At 47.0% G+C, this 16,473-nt stretch overlaps 1 protein-coding gene across 3 annotated transcripts in view; it reads left to right on the top strand.

Annotated features, from left to right (window-relative positions):
* The window catches only part of LOC144782429 (solute carrier family 26 member 6-like), a 235,226-nt gene that overhangs the window by 198,914 nt on the left and 19,839 nt on the right, over positions 1 to 16,473 (top strand). For all 3 annotated transcript variants that reach the window (XM_078661782.1, XM_078661781.1, XM_078661783.1), the window contains exon 19: positions 13,499 to 13,632. In XM_078661782.1, the coding sequence (XP_078517908.1) occupies positions 13,499 to 13,632 (134 nt within the window). The remainder of the gene's footprint in view (positions 1 to 13,498; positions 13,633 to 16,473) is intronic.

The following is a 16,473-nucleotide window of genomic DNA, read 5'->3' as shown; positions in this document are numbered from 1 at the left end:
ACTCCAAGCATTGGCACTCAGGGCAACATCACTCCACGCAGCGCCGCTCGACACAACGCCACTCCACGCAATGTTGCTCCACGCAACCCCGCTCCACACAAATCTACTCTACACAACGCCACTCCACTCAACGCCACACCACTCTGCTACACTCCACACAAGTGCATGCCGCAAACCACTCTATGCAATGCCACTCTACACAGCGCCACTCTACACACCACTTCAAGCACTGGCACTCTAGGCAGTGCCAGTCTACACAGCGACACTGTACACAGTGACACTGTACGCAGCAACACTCCAAGTAGTGACACTCTAACCAATGCCACTTAGTACAATATCACTCCAGACAAACACCACCCGACCCCGCTCTATTGGAACGCCACCCTGCTCTATGCAAATCCACACCATTTTATGCAGTGCCACACCACGCAAGCCTAATTCACTCTACGTAACTCTACTCCATAAAAGTGCACTTCACTCTACCCAACCCACTCCATGCTATGCAGCTCCACTCCATGCAGCAACACTCAAGATAACGCCACTCTATGCAATGCCACTCCACACCACACAACCCCACTTCTCACAACACCACTCCACTTCATGCAACACCCCTCTACTCAGTGCCTCTCTGCTGCACACAACGCAACACCACGCATCACCAGTGTACTCTATACAACACCACTCCATGCAACCCCACTCTATCTAGGCAATGCTGCTGCACACCACTCACCACTCCATACAATGCTACTCTACACAGCGCCACTCCATGCAACGCCACTTCAAGCAGGGGCACTTACGGCAATGCCACTCTGCCCAGTACCAATCCATGCAATGCCACTCTATGCACCCCCACTGCGCTCGACACAACGCCACTTCACGCAATGCCACTCCACTCAACTGCACAGTGCACCCAACTACATGCAACACCACTCTACACAGCACCACTCAACGCAACCCAACTCCAAGCATGGAAACTCCATGCAACGGCACTCCATGCATCGGCACTCCACGCAGCAAAACTCCGCTCCACACAACACCACTCCCCGCAATGCTTGTTTAACTTTTGATAAAGATTAGCACTGAAGGAAGAAGAGAGAGTGGAGAGGCGAAGGTGCCTACTGGTGTGCCACAAATTCTACCCCGAAACTTCAGGCGCTGCTGATCTCCTCCCCTCTCCCTCAGAGAACCTGCACTGCCAGGTTGTGTAACTGGCTAAAAGTGTCTCTCTCTCACTGCTCTCCAAGTAGGTGCTACATTCGCACTGAATTGCCTCAGAAGGCCAGTGAACCACAGTCCTTTGCGCTTAATGTTTCAAAGGAAGACTGTGGTCCTCTCTACAAACCTGCACTGACTCTGGGTTATTTCTTTTTTTTAACAGTTCTTTTTAATAAACATTTGATGGTCAGAGCTTCGCATAACTACATACTTCAGGGTACGGACAATAGGTGTACAGCGATTACAATTACACATTACAAAGCACTTTTTCATTAAGACAGCGTGAGTGGTTCTAATTATGGTGTTGTTGGATCGTCTTGTGAAGAAAGAACAGGAGGCTCACATATATATCCGCGATAGGCATTCCATTTTCCCCAAACATTAGTTCACTTTTTTCGGCAGCCACGTGCAACGTAGACGGTTTTTTCCCTGATCATGCACCAGTTCGTATCTACTTTCCAGGCGTTAAGCTTAGGTGTTGCTGCCCCCCATAGTTGTGCAATGTTTCTCTTCACCACCATTTGACCCAGGGTTGCACATAGTTTTGTTTTTTACTGTTAAGATCTCTGGGTTCCTGCACATTTAGGAGACATCTCTTTGCTTGCGGCCTAATCACGATTTCCAGTACTTCACTCATACAATCATGTACCCTCTTCCAATATTTCTGGACGTACCCACACTCCCATATAATGTGCAGAAATAAACCCTCGTGACCACATAGTCTCTTGCACTGTCCATCCGTCGCCCTACCCATTTGTGCTAATCTGGGTCCAGAGACGTACACTCTGTGTAAAATTTTAAGTTGAACAAGGCGCAATCTAGACGAGATCGCCGCTTCCTGTGGCAAGGCTGTTGCCTTCTACTACTCCTCCTCGTCCAGTCCCAACCCATCCCTCTCCCACGTTCCTGCAGCGGCGCAAGGGGGCCTGTAGTGTTATTGATGAGTTCTTTATATGTAAGGGAGATTATTTTATCTGGCAGATAACCGTCAAACAATCTGTCCTCCAGTGTAGAGGAGTCGGGTGGGATCTTCCCTCTGTCCGGGTCATTTGGAGGGAGTGTCACTTGCAAGTATCTAAAATATTCGGTGTCTGCCAACTGATGTGTGCGCTTGAGTGAGTCAAAGGCCACCACTGTGCCTGCTTCCCATAGGTCGCCGATCTGTGATAACCCAATGAGGTTCTATTTATCAAACCCCTTTGACCTTCCCAGGGTGCCAAGTTGTTTCGAATCCCAGAGCGGGGTGGCCAGTGTGAGTTTTCGGTCCCGCCCTAGGTTACGGTTCACTGCGGGCCAAACTTGGACTGAGTGTTTTGTTGGTCCTGTTACACAGTATTTGCGGAGTTTGGAGTAGAGCGCTCCATTGAAGTTGCCTCCGGGGAGTATCCATCTGTCCATTCTGTACCCTGGATCATCCTCAGGGCGGTAAGTGCAGTGGTTTACGGCTGTTGGTGGGCCGCCCGTAGTACTTTCTGATATCTGGGAGCCCTATACCTCAATCAAACCAACTACATATAAGTTTGTGTAAGGCTATTCGGGGTCTACCGTCCCACAGTAATTTTCGCTGAATGCTGTCTATTTGATGGAAATATTTGGCCGGGACTGGGTCCGGGGAGTTTTGCAGGACATAGAGGAAGTGTGGCAGGGACATCATTTTAAAGAGTGCAGCTCTGCCCAGCAATAAACAAATAAATAAATCCACATTTGTAAAGCGTACAATCACCCTTAAGGGTCTCTAGGCGCTGGGGGCCGTCGGGAAGATTAAGCAAGCTATTGCCCAGAGTTACATGGTGCTGGGCTAATCTGCCGCCGGTTGCTGGGATCGAACCGTGAACCCCAGTTTCCGGAGTCAGTCGCCCTAGCCACGGCACCACACCTCTTCATGAGATCGGTAGCGTCTTCCAGCTCACTGCGTTTTGCTTCAATCTTTGCAGTGGGGGGAGGAGGTTGCGCTCGTAGCGGAGTTTAGCGTCAGAGGAGATAACGATTCCAAGATATTTAAAGCCCGCCTGTGCCACTCGGATGGGGCAGTCTTTAGGTGGGATAGGTGGGTCCCGATGCAGGGCATAAAGCTAAGATTTGCTCCAGTTAATTCTGTACTCAGATTCTTTCCCGTAGATCGTGGAGATATTGAGGACTGCATGCAGTGATGTTTTTGGAGATGCAAGGTATAGGAGAATGTCATCAGCATACAGTGAGATACGGTCTTTCAACCCCTCGGTCCACTTAAGCCCCCTGATCAGTGGATCTTGCCGTTAGCGGTTCCAATGAGAGAGCGAAAAGTAAGGGCGAGAGTGGACAGCCCTGCCGAGTCCCACGACCCAGGGTGAATATTCCAGATTTCTTGTTGTTAACTACTACTTGTGCCAAAGGGGCAGAGTAGAGTAGCTGTACCCACCCAATGAAACAAGGGCCGAAACCCAACTTCTTAAGGACTGCAAATAAGTATGGCCACTCAATAGTGTCGAACGCGATAGTGGCGTCTAGCAAGGCCATGATCGCTTCTTCCCGGATCGTGTCCAGTCGTCCCAACATGCTGTGTAATCTACATAGGTTTAAGGCCATGGCTTGGCAGTTCGGGCTGGACTGTTCCCATGAGGCACAGGGTCAGACTGATTTGCATATGGCCATGTCTGAACTGGGGGGGTGGAGTGAGCTAAAGAATGATGATGGATTAAACCCAGATCAGTTGACTGGGGGTGAGTGTTTGATTTGCTCAAGCGCTCCGTTCATCATCCCCTTTGGTATCGCTTTGTCCGCCCTAAGTTAGCAGGGTATGCCCAGACATGGGTCCCTTGCTCACTTTGCCACTGGATTCAAGCTAGCCTGGCTGATGACGGCTGATTAGCCAGAAACCGGTCCTAGGATGCTTGTTTCCATCCAGGGAAGACATGGCTTGGCAGTTCGGGCTGGACTGTTCCCATGAGGCAGAGACTCAAACTGATTTGCATATGGCCATGTCTGAACTGGGGTGGTGGAGTGAGCTAAAGAATGATGATGGATTAAACCCAGATCAGTTAACTGGGGGTGAGTGTTTGATTTGTTCAAGCGCTCTGTCCATCCCCTTTGGAATCGTTTTATGTATTGGAGCACGATACTTCGTTTCACCTTTTCTCCAAGTCTGTTAACGTTCCAACTTAGGAGCTTAAGGCTCTTGTCCCAATGCTTACTCCTTTAGGGTAAGGTGATGCATGTTTATTGCTCGTCCTCCCAGTTCTAGCAATCTAAGTTGTGTAAGGCATGACCATCTATCTCCCACCCAACAACCGCCCTCCCTATATTTCAAAATTCTTTGTAGCAATCTAAAATCTATCCCCACCCCCCATCTTCCCAGTGCTGGGCCACCCCCCACCCTCAAACTGCAATGTGGTACTGTGTGGTCCAAAACACAGGATAATAATACCTGTACAAGCAAGCGGCCAAACAATTTGCAACAGATTAACCAAACAAAACTTCCCATAAGCCTTCTCCCCTCCCTTCTACCCTGCTACTTAAGTTTGAAACTACCCACATCCCCAACTAGCAGAGTGCCTGTTGCACCAAAAAAGTGATCAACTCGTGCTGGGGTCGCCGGGCGTCGCCTCAGTGAGGCTCCTGAGGCCTGTGCCAGCCCAATTTAAAGAGTGTACATCACAGTGCAGCAGTAGATCTACAGCCCGAGGCCAACAATAAAGAAGTTTCACCCTACTTGCAATTACTAATAGTATGTACTGTTAGAGGCTTAGAATGTCCAAGCGTCCCATTGTTCCTAGCGGCAGGATCAGTGCTCACGAGTCTCTCGAGTAGCTCCGATCGTCCAGTCCCCCCGCCCGTTTGATGAGCCCGGTGAGCGCTCGCAATTGCCCTCCACTTATCTGTTGTACGGAGGTCCGTCGCCTGTGGGCACCTCTCATCCAGGCAGGCCTGCGCCTCCGATGGGGTTGTGAAGAACCAAAATCGTCCGTTAGATATGATCTTGAGTTTTGCCGGGAAGAACATCATGTATTTGATGCCTCTTTCTCGGAGGGCTCGCTTCACTCCGTCAAAGGAGGGTCGCTCCTGCTGCACCTTGAGGGTCAAGTCTGTGAAAAACCTCACAGTGCCGCTTTCGGGTGAAAGGTCCCCATGGAGCCGTGCGGCTTGCAAGATGGCGTCTCGGTCCGTGTAATTAAGGATCCTGGCAATGATAGTTCTCGGGGAGGCGCCAGGCTTGGGTAGAGGGACCGGGGCTCTATGTGCCCTCTCTACCATAAAAACAGGCAGAGAGTCGTTTTGGTTTAAGATGGTCGAGAATTAAGTCTTCGAGAAAGAGGTCCATACTGGGCCCTTCAAGTTCCTCCGGGACCCCCACCACTCTGATGTTGTTCCGGTGGGCCCGACCTTCCTGGTCTTCTAGTCTCAGGGCCACCTAACGATGTTGATGGACTAGTTGTTGTACCTTTTCTTCTAGTTTACGTGTGGTAGATTGCAGCTCTGTATCATTCTTTTCTACTGTGGTGACCTATTCTGATGTTTTATTCATATCTGCCCTGAGAAGGTTCATCTCGATTGAGACCTTGTCAATTTTTGTTTCCAGCATAGTCCCCAATACCTGGATGGCTGCCATGATTGAGCCAAGAGATGGCTCAGGGGTGTCTGCCCGGCTACCCGGGACCCCCTCGTCCTGTAGTGTCTGTTTCGGGCACGTGTATTTGTCCAGTTAGTTCGACTGCACCGGTTGTGCCCCTTTCAGCTTCATGGCGATATAGTGAGGGTTGTAAGGAGCGGCTCCCAGCGGTCACCCAGACTCTCTTGCTCCCTTCAGGCGGTTCTGATTACCACGACAAGTACTTGCCATTGACGAGAACTCCACGGAGGAGGAAGGAAGGGCAGATGGGAGGAGATCTGCCTTTGAGACCCCACACCTTGGTAGGTGTATCTTTGTTTCTGCTCCACCTACTCCCTGTGGCAATTGGGTTGGGTCCCTGAGTTGGCCAGTCCCCCAGGGGGTCACTTCTCTGCTGCCTGTGGTGCGCCTGGCGGTATTGGTAGTAGAGTCTGCCAACTTGGCCCGGTCCCCTGCCCTCGGAGCCAGGTTGTGAGTTTGCGATACTTAATCCCTTTAGTACGTCCTGGAAGAATCACCTTCTCAGGTAGGCCGTTGAGGTGCGGGTGTCGTCGCTACTGCCAATCAGGTCACTCAGGTGGATTGGTGCCGAGGGCGATCGCTCTGCGTTGATATAAAGTGGCAGGGGACTCTGCAAAGTTGTATTTGCCCCGAGGCATAGGTGGTTGCTCAGGGTCGTGGTCTGTTGAGTCTACTGTTGAGGCGAGCCGACCAGGACGAAGGTCGGATGCCTGCCTTCCTCCACCGGGCAGATGAAAGCGAGTTATTGAGGGCATCGACGCTTCGGCAATAGTGTCCCTTTATTTTGGAGCCCAACGTTCAAACTTGGTAGTAGGGCGGGGCCACACGCCGTCGATCTCTTACAGGGCCCTCGGTACCGCAATGCTCTGGTAGTGTGTGCGGTCCGATAATATGCGTGGGGAGCACCACCCCTCACCTCCTGGGGCCTGTGTGCGCTCTCGCGGCCTGTTCTGTGCTTGCTTCAGCCGTAACTTGGTGCAGCTCCATGAATTCGGGCTCAATGTGATCCAGTAGGTTGCTGACGTCGCTGCGGACCGCCGCTACACCGCAACTCAGGAGAAGTTCAGGATTGTGTGGGCTTTTTGCATAGGCCCCGGCGGAGCTCTCCTTCTATGCGGCCATCTTGGCCGACGCCAGGCCTCTGGGTTATTTCTTGATCTTTTTGAAGTCTCGCTACAGACTGGTTCTGCTGTGTGGTGCAGACTGCGTTGTACGAGTGTGACACCAAGTGGGTGTATCAGCCCTTCCTCCTTCGTAGAAGACTTTCTTGTCTACTTCAGTTCCCTTCTCTGTATTGGATGGTTTCCTCCATAATGGTTGTTCCCTATGTCATAGTACCTCTGCCAGCATGCCAGATTCAGGGGTCTCCCAAGGAATCCCACCCAGGGGTCATATTCCCTGAGACAGCCTGGCGTTGAAGAGTAACGGGCAGCTTCTAACTCGTTACTACTTCCATCCCACCACAACGGTGCTCCGTTCATCTTCCTTATAAAGGCCCCCCATCTTCTCCCATCCTTGTTCGAGGTTTCTTTTGCCTCTTTATGTAGGGTCTGTTATGTCTGAAGGACGAACAAGGGAGCTCGTTCTCCTTGCCCTAATAATTTTTTTTGAAACCCAGTCCTACAACCACAACATTAAGATTATTGAGTAGTGGCACCCTTTCGTTTCCTGAACCATATCTAGACATTGTGGTATCACTGCCATTTTGCTTATGGCTCTGCTTCCCCTCATGATAGGGATTCGCAGATTACCTCATTGACCCGCTCTGTGTTCAATTCTACGCATGTCTTTACTTCACATGTCCCGTGTATGCTTAGAAATTTCAGTGCAGACATCTTCCATTTTAGGTTGGCAAACCTTTCCCATGATCTGCCTACTTGCATAATGGAAAAATACTGCATTTTGACCAATTAGTGTGCAGTCCCAATATTGACCGTATTCATCAAAGGGGCTCCATAAGTCTGGGATGGAGCCTTGCGAGTCTTTAACTCCTGCATGTTATGGGCATACTGCGAAACTACATGTAGAGCCTCACCTATCTTTATTCCCCTTTTTCTCAGTTTGGCTTGCAGCATAAAAGCCAAGTGTTCCGCTTCCAGTGCAAACAGCAGCAGTGATAATGGGCAACCCGACAAGTGCTATCCATTTACAGGGACCTCCTTACTCATTTTCACCCATGCTCGGCATCTTGTAAATAGCTGTTGGATCTAACTGACCAGATTAGTGGTTCGGCTGTGTTTCTCCAGGTCTTGGAACATAATGTTGAATCAAAGGTTTTCTTGACGTCGAGGGCGGCCGCGTTGTATTTCCTTTCAATGTTATCTAGATAGGATTGTACATGGGCCTCGGGTGCAGGTTGTCTAAGGCATTACGAGTGATTTACAAAAAAAGAATGAGGCAATATGAGGACACACCTATCACTATGGTAGGTTTATAAGTACAAAACAGCGGGCACGAATCTGGAAGACCAGTCACATTAAACTTCCACACAGGAGAAAACTCTGTAACCTTCACCAGGACAAATGACCCAGCACCCACTAATTATCACAATAATGCACAAGTCCATTAGATACAGTTATATGATTGTGTATGGCATTACGGTTAGAGAGGAATCCTAATTGATCGGTGTGGATCAGGTCTGGTGACACCTTCAACATTATCATCACTGTGATTCTGGTGTCCAGTAGGACCATCGGGAGTGGCCTTTAGGACTCAAAGCACTCTGGGTATTCCCCTGGTTTTGGCACCATTTCAATCAACATTTCCTCCATGGTGTTCGGAAGGTAGCCTCTTTTCATTGCATCATTCCAAACCACCCAAGTTGAAATTCCTTGCCCATCAACAAACAACATCATGAGAATATGAAGCCATGGGCAACTGTGTCCATCGACTTAGCAAAGGGCTTATCGGGGACCATGGGGGCGTTCATATTAAGCAGGCAGATATTTTGAACCCTGTAGCACTCTGTGCACTAGGACATATCTACCACGTGTTTCAGCCACCATGGACTGGACCTTCTGTATACTAGTAGGACTTCGCCAATTAATCCCTCAGTTACACCGCCCTTCCATTTAATCTACCTACACTGCTCTTTGCTACACCATCCTGAAGCACTCCGTGTATAAATCCCTTCCATCTCCCCCTCACGGATGTACGACGGTACAACACGTGGTATTACCACGCGTACCGTTACAACGTGTTTTTTACAACGCAAGTCGTTACCACGACTTGCGCTGTAGGGGTGCGGACTTAGGAATAGTTTACTTTACTATCCCACCACCAGACTACGTACAGTAGGGAATGTGTTGGAATAGTAAATCTACTATTCCTTATCTTAGAGCGCCCTCCAGCGCAAGTCGTGGTTACGACGTGTTGTAAAGACGTGTCGTAACAGTACTGCGGGGTAACATCCACGTCGTAAAGGATGTCCCCCCCCTCACGGACCATAAAAATCTCAATCATATCTGCATCTACTCTAATTAAAATAACTCTCTAAAGTTCCACCCAACCGAACACCACCTCCACCATCCCAATCTACATTATCCACTCAGTGTATCACGTAGTCCAGGCCGAGGTCCAGGCAAACCACCCCCCACCATTCGGCACCACCCAAGTCCTCTAGGGACCAAAAGGGAGGCACTCATCATCCACCAGTCATTTAGTCTTCTGTTCTAGTCATCCCACCTGCTGCTCTAACTGTGTTTGCACGTACGCTTCTTTGCTGTCAGTGTCCACTTCTTTACAGAGTCACTTCTCCACATTCAGACTTGATTCTTCATTCACCAGGATTCTGATGATCGGTGGCATTTCCTTGACCTCCGTTCTCTAGCTCCCCTGTGTTGTGCAGCACAGCTGGTTCCTTCTCTCTGGATGCTCCATCATCCTGGGCTTTTTTTTTTCGTCCTCATATAAAGATAATATGCTTCCATAAAAAACAAGAAAGATGGTTCTTTTCTGACCCCTTCTAGTGTCTGAAGGATGAACTTTTAATTACCGGTCCGGTTTCACGCCTACAGAGGAGAAAGGATACTATGTATCTCCTGAGCCGCACCTTCGACCACTTCTTTAGGGTTTAAAAACCACAATATTAAAAAGGAAAGCGGCCCATATATTCTCACTTACCAGTGAGTGTCCCTTTTCAGACCAGTACCCAGGACCATGTCTGAAGCATATTATTAATCATAGGACCCAGAAACACCAAGATCTACATAACAATTACAGAAATGTAAACCAATAAACTAGAATATTTAAAAAAACAGTTCCTCATAATATATGTCAAGCCCCTGTCTCAACCCAATTATCCCAGATTTCCCAATATTCGGTCTTTTTTGTGAAATTGCCTGCTTGGTCTAGACGTGCTGTCCTCTGAATGGAATAAATCCATTCGTTCTCTGTGGGAGGGCATGCTAATATCCATTTAATACATAATTCCCTTCGAGCTAGAAGAATCAGGGTAAAAAACAAAGCTTTATGCTTCTTTGTTAGTATTAAATTATCCCCCCCCCCCCACTAGGAGGTATCCCAAAAATTACTGATTTAGAAGTTAATTTTATTTCCATCCCCATAACATCTGATATGGTCTTACCCACTTTGTTCCAGAGTTCATATATTACCAGACAGCTCCAAAACATATGGGGCCTGATTCACAGAACTAACTTAAGACAAAATCCTAAACTTACTACTTTTGGTATTCACAGAAGTTAGGATTTTGTCTTAAGTTTGTCTTAAGACAGACTTAAGTTAGGATTTTGTCTTAAGTGTGTCTTAATCTGCTTTATGAGCTGTAAAAAGGTGATTCTTTTTTTAATGGTGCGGCATTTATACATGACCAAAGAAGTGACATTGATACTTGCCCCATAGATTCAAGATCTTCATCTGGCAAGTCCTTCTTCCAAATTTCCATAAATGAGGCCTGCTCCTCTTCTCCATTTTGTACCAATAGCCAGTACCAATCTGCCCCCTCCTTTCCTGTATTGCTTTTAGAGCAAATCTTTAATGGTAAATACGAATTCCCTTTCAGGTCTTTTCCGACTGCTTTTGTCCAGCTTGTTAATTGGTAATATTTAAACTTTGAGATCGAATTACCAGTTACAGCTGATAAATGCGGCCAAGATATAAGATCTCCGTCAACAATTGGCCCCAAGAGAGATTTCCACAGTTTCTCAAAGGTAACGCCAATGCGTCTGTCAAACATGCTGGTGTCCCCGGAGAATTCATCCTGGGCTTTTGTATGTCTGTGGAGTCACTTATGTGTCTCCCAGCCCTCTATCTAATCCTAGGTTGTGATTTAAAAATTGTGATTTACCATTTTTGAGTGAATGCACTTTAGCCTGTAGTCTGCATTTCAGTCCATTCCTGCACGATTTGACTGCCTCAAAGGATTTATGTTGACATTGAATTATTTGTGTGTAATCCAGAAATATTTGAATTCTAAATCCATTGTACTGCAACCCTTGGGCCATCTCTTGCCCTAGCAGTATCACATATCTTGCTCTAAAATGTACGAACGGGGCTTTCACTGTTGGTGGAGAAGCCCCAGGGTTGGGAGGAGGTACCAGCAGCCGGTGGGCTCTCTCAATGGAGATCGTCACGCATAGTCCTCTGGGTATCAAAGTTTCCAGGATCCACTGTTCAAAGATATTTTAGGTTCCCTCTGAAAATTCCAGTTAATTTAGATCATTGTAACATAATCTACATTTGGCTTCCTCCACTAATGCTTCACTGCTTTTTGCTTGTAGCTTAATGACTTTATTATGCATCACCAGCATTTTACCCCCGATGGTGCCCACCACCACATTTTTTGCCTTCGTCCTCTCCATCTTCCAGCCCGCTCTGGTTAGTGTCATTTCCACCAACACAGTATCACGTGTATGTTCAAATGCAGATTATCAGTCGGCTGCAGCCTTCAGGCCCTTCAGGCCCTTCTCGCTGGGCTCCTGCCCCCACTAACTCCTCGACCTCTCTACTCCTATTAGATTCAGGCATTTGACCTGCTCACAAGCTCCACGTGATTACCCCCCCCCTTTTTGTTTGTTGTCTCTGTTGCCCCACTATGACCAACATGTAATCCTCACAGCCAAGAGACTCCTCTGATAATGGTGCTCTGTACAAAAATATAATCACCTACCTAAACTTAACTTTCACAAGCCTCACCGTATACGGTTCGTATATCTCTAGTGGATGTCGGCACATGAAGATCAGATCCATTTCAGTAAGTCGAGAAGCTCTTCGACTCTAACACTTTGCTAGTTTATATCCTTCTTCGAAAGCATATACTGGTTCTTTTTCACTCCTACCATTAATGCACAATATTATATTCTTTGTAAGACTGTCTTCTGCATTCTGGAGTTATTTTATGTACTTATGTGTTTTTATCATATGAAAATAAGACTATGACGGGTGAGAGCAGCAGAAACTTCCCTTCTCTGGACCACTAAACTTAGTCCGGGTTGTATGATGGTACAACACATGCAATTACTTTGCATGCCTTAATAACGCAGTGTTTACCATGCCTTTACCACGCATGCCTTTACAACAAATTTCGTTGTAAAGGCCTGATGGGTAAAGGTAAATGAGTGGTAAAGGTTACATCTAAGTCTCCCTCCCTGGGCCCTAATAATCATTCCCCCAGCCCTTAAAACTGCCCCAGCTTCCCACCCTGAGCCCTATAACCCAGCCCTTAAAAGTGCCCTCGCCCCCACCCTGAGCCCTAAAATCCAGACCTGAAAACTAACCCGACCTCAACCCTACCCAAAAAACTACTCACCAAGTCACAGGCAGGCAGGAAGTAAGCAGAAAGCTGGGCAGGAAGTCTCCAACACCTCTCACCCCGCCTATTTGCTCCAAGTCTAGAGCGCTGACTCCCTTTACTGACTCCCTTTACTACGCCTATGCGTTTACGACAGAAATCATTGTAAAGGCACATGCATGGTAAAGGCATATGCGTGGTAACGCTGGTGTTCTTGCGGCACGCGTGGTTCTGACCATGTTGATAATGCCGTTCCCCCCAGTCCAACCTGCCCCTGCTTTGGGTTCAGCCTGGGTCAGGAGCTAGGAAGCTTTGTTCGGACGCCATGCTTATTCTGTCAACCAGGTCCTTTCCTTGCGTGAGTAGACTGTGCCGTTATGAGGCGGCAATAGTTTGTCTTTACTACCAGGGCCGGACAGGGAACTGCTCGGCCGGCTATTTGCTAGGGCCAGTTTCGGCCGAATTTTGTTACAGGGTGCTGATATTGCAGCTATGCTGCAAAACCAGCCCCTGTTAACAAAGCCGGCCTCCCAGGTGGGCCAAAACTGGTCTCCACCCTGGCGGTCCGCTGGGGAAATGCCTGTTGCCCGCTACGGCCAATCTGGCCCTGTTTACTACCAAACTCCGGTGCCTTTTCTATTACATGGTGCACATGTTACGCTTTGACTTGCATATCTACTCTACTGCTGTCGCTATTGGTCATGATGACTTTCGTTGACTCTTCCTGGCTCTCGACTACACGTTTCGCCCCACTATTGGCAGACACGCCATTGAGTCTGCCAGCAGTGGTACCCCGCTCTGTATGTAATTTTGTTTGACTCTCCATACTTCAATACACATTATTAGATGCTGCCTCCATATTCTCTGTTTTTATTAATGTGAAAAAAATATTAATGGAATTATGAAATTAAATTTTATTCTTAAAACAGAATCCGTGATTAGGCAACTTGAGACGGGCAACTTGTTCAGCGAAGTCATCACAAAGGCTAAACTTTTCCCCTCTGTCCACGACGCGGTGACTTGTTTCTCGAGAGATGAACAGTTTATGATGCAGGAAATGAAGGTAAGTTCACGATAGCACATTTTTATGGTTTAATTTACCTCAAAGGCATTTAATGTAGTAAAATAATCAATGTGCAAATTCCGTCCGTGTAAGAGTGCAGACCTCGCTATCCAATCATTTGTGAATGATGTAAGCCTGTTAACCAATAGCTGTCAAAGACTAATTGGCAGCCAATCGAAAGTAAGAGTGCAAATTACTGTCCAATTGGTAGCGACTGACCTCCCTATCTTTAAAAATGGCCGCCGAATTTGAAGATCCATTCAAAAGCGGGAGTGGCAACTCGCTAGCCAGTAAGTTCTTTTTTTATTTTTTTTATTTTAAACGTTTTATATAGCGCTGGCTAGACACAGAGGTATCATAGCGCTTTACATGATCAGGATAGTATAAGGCAAACATGGTATAAAATCATAAAAACAAGGGTAGGGAAAAAGCAGTGTGAAATATCAAAGTAAACAACATAATTACATATCAGGATGGAATAAAACAGGAGCTGGAGCAATACATTACAAGTAATTTAGGTAAAGTGGAGTACAGGAAGAGGGATATATATTACTGAAACTTTACCGGTGCAGTAGAATACAAAAAGGCACATAAGGCAATGAAAGTTGAATGACCTGCAGTACAAAACAATACAAAAGAGTGTTGTAGGAGGCAGGGCTTTTCATGCAAAATATTCCTGGGACATACAAGGCAGGCGTGATTGTAAGCCAAGAGGAGTAAGCTAAAACATTAAGGAATGCGTGACAGGCTTACAGCTTAGGCGTGAACTGTCTGAATGATAATGCTAAAAAATGTGTGCTTGGTGGGCGTATTTTATACGAAATATGACATTATTTATGTTAACAGAGCAGACAAAGAACGCTTTCCGTTCTCTTGTTTACATATCTTCACAATCACAAGGTCTTTTTGCCTTCTGCTGATGCAACTTGGAAGAAAGCAGCGACAGTACCTTTGCTTGCCTTCTGGGCACTTCTGCAAAAGAAGCATTGGTAGCACCAAGGTAACAATATTAGAGCTGAGCAGGAGTGCCACTCCTCCGAAGGATTCATTGAGGATTGAGGTATATATAGAGGCCAGAATCAGGAAAGGGCAGAACACTTGGACAGGGTCCTGAGCGGAGTTGCTGAATAACTGAATTCAAACTGAAAACTAGGCCTGGGTGGTAAATTCCGTTTCGCTCGTGGAATTTGGGTAATTTCGCATTCTGCGGAGAACGCAAAATTGTCCAAAATTCTGCCTTCCGCAACTTTGTGAAATTTTTTGCTTGTTCGTGTTTTCAAAATGCGTGTTTGCGAGATATTTCCCCCAGCACGCAAACAGTGTTTGCGAATAGGAAAAAAGTATCGCGAACAAGCAATTCCGCGTGTTCGTGGAATTTCTGAGTGTTTCGCGAAGTTTTTTACCATTTCACGGAGATTTGCGTAACGCGATTACGCAAATTCCGCCCACCCCTACTGAAAACCCGACAGCGTCATAAGATATGCAGGAAAACCTACCTTTGTTTATTGGCACAATGAAGCTTTGTTTGGCAGTATTGCCACACAGCTGCTGAACGTCTGGCTGCAATCTATATAAACTAGGTAGGGTTTAGATGAATGGACTAGTCCAGGCCGAACTGCTAAGGTTCTCACTGAACCAGAACGCAAGTAACCCAAGACCAGTTTCAGTCTATTTGGGTCTCTTCAGTCAGGTGTGGCTTGGCTACTTCACATGGCATGAAGGAGGGGGGAGGGGTGCAAATGTTTAATTTCACTTAGAGCTTCAAAAATCCTTGCACGTGCCCTGGTGTCAGGGTATGAAAAGGAAAGAAGTATACGGTTAAAGTGTTTGCTTACAACCCACGCTAGCAAATTTTGTTAAAAATCTAAGTGTCACATTTTACTCCTGTCCAACAATATCTGCTCATATCAGTGCCGCTGTAAGTTTGTGATTTTCCCATCACCGCACTCTGAGGTGGATTCTGTATTGGTTTTCCCTTTCCCAAACATCCAGATCCGAAATCCATTTATTTCCTCAAGATTGGACACCCACTGTACTATCACAACTGTTTAATAAAAAGAGAATAAAAAAATAAAAAATTGAGCTTTCGTAATGCTGTTTACCTTCCATTGCCTACTAAACCAGCTCAGCAAATCCAACTCCTGTAAAATTCTGTGGCACGACTTATCTTCAGCCTAAAGTAATCTGATTCCACCTGCTCAGCTTGGCTTCTGTGCCCTGGATTCCTGAACAGCAAAAGATTAGTTTTAATTCATTTTGCCTACCACATAAAGCTCTTGATGCTCAGTCTAACAAGCCTCTTGCAGAACACATTGTGACCTATATTCCAAAAAGAAGGTTAAAATCCCAACCTCCTTCTGGACCCAGGTAACAGCAGGTCACCCGGGGGGCAGGGCTTTCTCTGGTACTGCTGCTAGAGGTTGGAACATTTGACCATTCCCTCTTCACTTGCAGCTATCTTTAGTGATGATTAGAAAAATATTCAAGACCTGGCAACAGCTGTCATCTTAGTCTGTGGGGTTTTTTGGGGGAGTTTTGACCGGGCATCAATTTTTGACAGTCGCGTCAATTTTTGACAGTTGCGTCAAGTTATCCGCAGGTGTTGGCTTGTGCGTTACAAACACAGAAGCACTTTCAGTGATGCCAGGAACTTTCTGCAAGCTTCTGAGCACAGACCCTCTTGTGACTGGTGATGTGGTGAGGCTTGAAGTGAGACAAACAAGACCTGTAGGTGGGGCATGTGAATGTTGCTGATAATGAGAAAAGATGTGGATAGTGAGGGTGAGTGTGGACAGTGGAAGTTAAAGGAGGTTGTAGGGGCTGGGAGGCAAAAGACACCAG

Source organism: Lissotriton helveticus, chromosome 9, assembly GCF_964261635.1.
Source record: "Lissotriton helveticus chromosome 9, aLisHel1.1, whole genome shotgun sequence".
NCBI lineage: Eukaryota > Metazoa > Chordata > Amphibia > Caudata > Salamandridae > Lissotriton > Lissotriton helveticus.
The sequence above is the reverse complement of the archived record's forward strand: the minus strand, read 5'-3'. Positions and strand labels throughout refer to the sequence as shown.